This window comes from Atta cephalotes (genome assembly GCF_000143395.1).
Source record: "Atta cephalotes unplaced genomic scaffold scaffold00013, whole genome shotgun sequence".
Taxonomy (NCBI): domain Eukaryota; kingdom Metazoa; phylum Arthropoda; class Insecta; order Hymenoptera; family Formicidae; genus Atta; species Atta cephalotes.
Genome location: NW_012130077.1, coordinates 5,986,060 through 5,992,370, shown reverse-complemented (window position 1 = coordinate 5,992,370; position 6,311 = coordinate 5,986,060). Strand labels below are relative to the sequence as shown.

General features: G+C 32.8%; 1 protein-coding gene across 1 annotated transcript in view; it reads left to right on the top strand.

Annotated features, from left to right (window-relative positions):
- Nucleotides 1-6,311, top strand: part of LOC105617733 (dolichyl-diphosphooligosaccharide--protein glycosyltransferase subunit 2) — a 19,454-nt gene that overhangs the window by 821 nt on the left and 12,322 nt on the right. The window contains exons 2-3 of the mRNA XM_012199287.1: nucleotides 4,500-4,674; nucleotides 5,996-6,204. Of these exons, the coding sequence (XP_012054677.1) occupies nucleotides 4,500-4,674; nucleotides 5,996-6,204 (384 nt within the window). The remainder of the gene's footprint in view (nucleotides 1-4,499; nucleotides 4,675-5,995; nucleotides 6,205-6,311) is intronic.

Sequence of the window (6,311 nt, the reverse complement as noted above, 5' to 3'; positions counted from 1 at the left end):
TACTCACTCACTCTCTCTCTCTCTCTCTCTCTCTCTCTCGCTCTATCTTCACACAATTGACCGAACAAAATACGAACAATTGAAACTTATATTGAATTAATTAGTATTCTCGATAAATGACATGACAAAAGGTATATAGAGGCAAACTTTTTCCATGCAATACGATATTAGAATTATTAAACGAACTATGTAGACCGTCACAAGACCTTTACTGACCTGCAGCAGACGGCCACACTTACCAAGGAACAAGTGTCGTGTTGGCCTGTGTCGATCGAAGAGATGGTAGATTCGAAACCTTGGAATATTAAATCTCGAGTATGAGTGGAAGCGAGCGTATATGAAATGCCTGAAGGAGGGGAAAAGTTATCTCGATCGCAGCTACCGACGAAACAAACCGACTTCTGTCCTATTCGCACCTATTCGCTGTTTCCCTATGTACCCTGACTACGTTTATCGACCAACGACCAACCAGACCAGACCAATCACGAGTTTAACTTAACCATGGTATTATAAAGAAAAGTGAAACGTTTCAGCGGATGCGCAGTAGAGATTAAGTTTGAAATCAAATTTGATTGGCTGTTTCAGCTAGTCACAGAAAGGTTTCAACACTTTTCCAATGGATTTCAGAATACAGTTTGCTTATCGAGTGATTGGTTCTTAAAACTCGAAAACTGGAAATTAAACCAATGAAAAGCACTAGGCAATAACAGGGAATAAGAGATTTTAACCTATTATGTACCTTGTAGTATACGTAGTTAAAATTCTTATTCTCTGTTCCTGTATTGTGTGGAACCATTTATTTATTATCTCTACACAACACTTTTTTTTACAATTACTAACAAGAATAAGTTAGAAAGACAGATTTTTAAGTCAATAAGTGAACAATAGATTTGTTCATGTCACATACTTCACATGTTCCTACTCATTCTAAAGCCCATTCTACAATGGGAAATAGCAGTAGTGAATTAAAGAGTAGGCATAGAAATCGGCTAATCATAGTTGATTGTCCTTCTCACATTCGACTATGATTGATATCTACGCCTACTTCTTAATCCACTGTTACTGTCCATTAGTAGTATGGGCATATAGTAGAATGGGCTTTACGAGCGTTGCTTTGAGTAAGTAGAAGTTACGGTTGGAGGAAGTAGGAGCATGCTGGAGTATGCGATGCGAACAAACCTAATGAAAACACAGACAACAGGAAATAATAAATTTCAACCTATCAGAAACTATTCCACAGTATATAATTTCTGATAGATTGAAATTCTCTGTTTTCTGTTCTCTGTTCCTTTTATTGTTTAGTAGAGCTTCTAAAACATTGAAATGTAAACATATTTGATTATTTTTTCTTCATACTTCCGAAATTAGATTAGAGATGATGAGGTTTTCAGTGTAACAGAAGACAATATTCAAAGTTAATTGGCGGATAAAGTAATTGGGGTTGACGAAGCTGATACTAAGCCTTGTGTCCATGGTATAAGAAATATGGCTGCGGTCAAAGGCTCACTACAAATGCTTTGAAACGTTTGGTTGATCAATTAGAAACAAGAATTTTATAAATTGATCAATCAAAAATTGTTTTAAAGCATCGCGTTGACCATTCCGTATAAGGTATTTTATTGCGCATAATGGTGGAAAAGTACTAAAACAACCAATCAAAAATTTGCCAACAAATCTAAAATTTAGCGCTAAATTCAAATTATTGGTAAAAATACATGCACAATAATTATAAAAACAAAATTAAAATTTGAAAAAATACAAAAGCTCGTAAATGAATAAAATAATGGAGTATGAAATAAAATGTTAATAAAATTAATGACAATAATGTTAATAAGTAATAATGTTAATAAATGTAATAAAAATAATTTAATACTTAAAATCGGTTCAATGTATGATTAATGTACGACTCGATGATAAAATTTAAAGAACTTCGCTCTTAATCGCTAATCGGCCATTTTGAACCGAACAAGCTTCTTAAAAGAATAATAGGTCTTCTTAAAAGAATAATAAGTCAAGAAGGAATCAAAATCAAAGTCTGATTCATGCACGATGTGAGACTCGAATCCACTTTATGATCACTTCTAACTTAAGATACGGTCAACGCGATGCTACAAACACTTGGAAGGGTTTTTTAATTGATCAATTTATAAAATTCTTTCTTCTAATTGGTCCATTTAAATGCTTCAATTAAATGCTTCAAAGCATTTGTAGCGAGACTTCGACCACAGCTAATATACATACAGAGCAACTACGGTAGCACCACCCATGTTGCTTTTTACAATGTTGGAAAATGTGATTAGTTTAGGAGCAGCCGTCATTTTGGATTACTTCTCGGCAACAAAATATCTTATATGTTTATATCATGTTTATGCCTATGATGCTAGAAATCGGTCCGAGACTTCGGATGAAGACAGAATTGACCAATCGCGATGGTCATTCGATCAAATTGTTCAATTGTAATTTGTTAATTTTTTTTCTGTCTCGCATCAATTTTTAGTATCGTGGATATCGGGCTTTAGGCTTTGCGCGCAATAGAAGAAATAATGACTGCAGACCAGTGTGATGTTCATCGCATGCGACACGCGATATTCAATGAGTGTATAGTTTTAAAATGAGAACATTGATAAAGCTGTACGCTCATTGAATATCGCGACAAATATCGCTCTGGTTTGCAGCCATCATAAGGAATTAGGAATATAAACAATTTTAACCTATCAGAAATTGGATACATCGAAATATAATTTCTAATAAGTTGAAATCTTTATTCCTTATTCCTAATTCCATATTCTTGCTATTGTGCGCAGTCGCTTAATCCAGATCTACAATAGGTATTTTAAGTCTAAAGCCGGTTCTACAACAATCGCAATAAGTCATAAGAAATTAATTAATTATAGTTGATTATTTTTTTCATATTCAAATATGATTGATCAATTTCTACGCCTATTCCTTATCTACTACTGTTACTGTCCATTGTAGACCATGCATATCACAATTAACATTTTTTGATCATTATTATTTAGAACTTTAACAGAGTATTGTTTCACAATTTTTTTAATAAATATTGTTGCATTGCACTCTTTATGAGTAATCGCATTTAAATTATTACCTGAGAATAATTAATAATTAATTAACATACAATCGCTTTGTGCGTCCTTTCTTTCAAAATTACAATTTGTAAAATTTGAGAATCGTCGATACAATTCTTTGAAAAATTGAATCGATTCCAAAAGAATCGAAAAATGAAAAAAATTGATTTTTCAAGAGCAAAAGGAATCGATTCTCGATGGATCGATCTAAGAATCGATATCACTATCCTAACAGTACAAAGTCGTCTCTAAATCGACTCTACTCTATATACTCTAAGTCGACTATAGCTTCTGGACGTCTGAAAAATGAATGTCGTAAGTCGACTTTAGACTACTTGGAGACATCTTTAAGTCATATAATGTCCTACTTTAAAGACGACTGTAAGCCGACTTTAAGTCAACTATTTTAGGCTGTGATCCGATTCATGTCATGCCCACACGCTCATAAATAGCATTCATCCTTGTTTAATTAGAATTAAACAACAAAGACGAAATGATTTCACATTTAAGCTTTATGAGCGTAAATCGCATTAGACATCCAAAAGTCGATATTGGAAAGATGTCAGTACAAAATCGACTTACAGTCGACTCTAAAGGCCTGACTTAGCAAAGTCTGTACAGTCGACATATCGACGTTTATGTTGTTAGGGTAGTGTGTGCAGAGCTTAGGGTAGAGTGTGCTTATTACGGTTTTATAGACGGAATGAAAATTAAGCAAACTCACTAGGTGTTAACTAATAAATATTCTAGTAAATTCGTAATTTCATCAGTTTCATCATTTTTGTCGATCATTCTTGTAATTTTCACTCGATTCAAAAATCGTAATAAGCCTTCTGGTGTTCGATTCTGTATCTTGAAATGAGGTGAAAATTATAAAAGTAAGCGAATTTATTAGAATACTGATTATTTCATTGTGTGTTCATCAACACTTAGTAAATTTGCTCACTTTTGTAATTTTCACTTCGTTTCAAGATACAGAATCAGATACAGATACAGAAAAAAAGAAAGATCAGCCCCTCAAAAGCCATGAACCCAACTGTTGAACCCAACCAATTGTGGCTGGCAAACGGCGACGCTGTTGCCGGATTGCTGTGTCCTATGACCCTAGTCATGACCCTAGTCATGACTAGACCCTAGTCACCTGTGTGGTATTAGTGTGTTAGACCGAATTTCAGACGCATGCGCGTCCAATGTAGCTTCAGTAACGTACCGATCACCAGAAGATCTAAATAGGAGATCATTAATCGCTTAGGGTTGACAATATTAAAAATTTTAACATATTTTACATATTTTACATATATGTATACATATATATAAATATATATAATATATTTCTATATATATATATATATATATGTGTAAAATATGTAAAATATATTAAATTTTTAACATTTTTGAAAAAATTTTTTATAGGCAACTAATGATCTTCTATTTATTAGTGACCGATACGTTACTGAAGCTACATTGGATGCGCATGTGTCTGAACCGGCTCGTCTACAAACACTGCGTGGTATAGAGCTAAAGAGAAGGCCATTTTGTTTGAAAGTCCAACGTGGCGGCCGGAGCACTTCGATAGACGAGTATCGGTGTATAATTCATAATGGTTCTCTGTAAGTATTGCGCGAGAATGTCTTTATGCGACTTTAAATATTCGTTTTTTATCTGCTTTTAAAGGTAGTCGAAATTACTTGTACAAAAAAATTTGAAAATAATACTTGAAACAATACGATTGGTTTTTCGAGTCGCGTATGGATACGTACGTATATCGTTTTTACAGTTAACGATTTATTATGTACAAGTGTTCGTTTCATTAACATATGTTGCAGTAAACTGTATGCTTTTTGAATCATTCAGAATAATTCCGATAATGATTATCTTTACTTGATGTTTTTTACCGCTGATAATCGCTTTTTTGCCTGATATGATAATTGTTTCAAATTTTTGGAAAATATATTTAAAAATATGTTTTATATATATATATGGACGTGCATTCACACAGCTTTATGAGTACACCTGTAGGAACATGTTTGATATAAATTAAATAGATCAAAAATAAACAGAATCAAAATAGCTATTTATGTATTACATAGGTTTACAATGAGTCTGTAGTCTTAAAAAGTTGGCTAATTAACTTTATCGAATTCGAAGTAATTGTAACTTGCTGATTATCTTTTAGGGCCTCAGCACAAGAGTGGCAGTAACTACTCTATTTTGTAATTTTTAACAACATGTTGATATTGTTATAGTAGCTGCATTCTATTTCACGCGTGATGCACATCATTTATCCTTGTTTAACATTCTGTGAATAACAAGGATAAATAATGCAGTACACATTGTGCATGAAACGGAATACAGCCTGTCATCATTATTCCAAATATTTCATATAAAAAAACTTTAAAAAAACTGCAATGACACATAATGATATTGACAATCGTTAAAAGTTACAGAATAGGACCCTTAAATCGTGAAACATGAGTTGTAGTCGTAGATCAACACTCAATGGCTAAATTCAATAAAACATTTATTTTGCAATTGTTGGAAGTTTTCTTTACGCTGATTGGATTACACTTTTAAATCTAATAAATTAAAAGAATGATCCTATTTCAGCAAACAATCATAAAATGATTGCACAACAAAGCTGCATTCAAAATCATCCAGATGTCATTTTATCTTTATTCATGAATGTTAAATAAGGATAAAAGAACATCTGGGTGCACCAGGATAATTTTGAACGCACAGCCCAGTTGAATTTGTTGAACGCACTCAATGTTTTGGTCAATCTATAACTCTGTTCCATGATTTACATCAGTTATAGTCTTTGTGCTTGGGATTATCTTATGAAAAATATCTATACATATTTTTAAACATTTATAAATTTTGTTTCTAAAAACATAATTATCTATTTTTAGTTTCTATGCTACCATTGATATTGGTAGCATTATGTTCAAATTATGCATCCTCAGAAGTCATACAATCAACAAATTCTTATTTGTCTATGGCTGACAAAGCACGTTTGAAAAATATCCTTGAAACGGGATTTCAATTAGATGATGTACCATCGGTATATTATACTGTCAGTGGATACAAATTACTTGGACAAACTATATCAAAAACTGATGTAAGCTACTTTTTTCATCTTATGTATATTTGTGTGTGTGTTGTGTGTGTGTGTGTGTGTGTTGTGTGTGTGTGTGTGTGTGTGTGTGTGTGTGTGTGTGTGTGTGT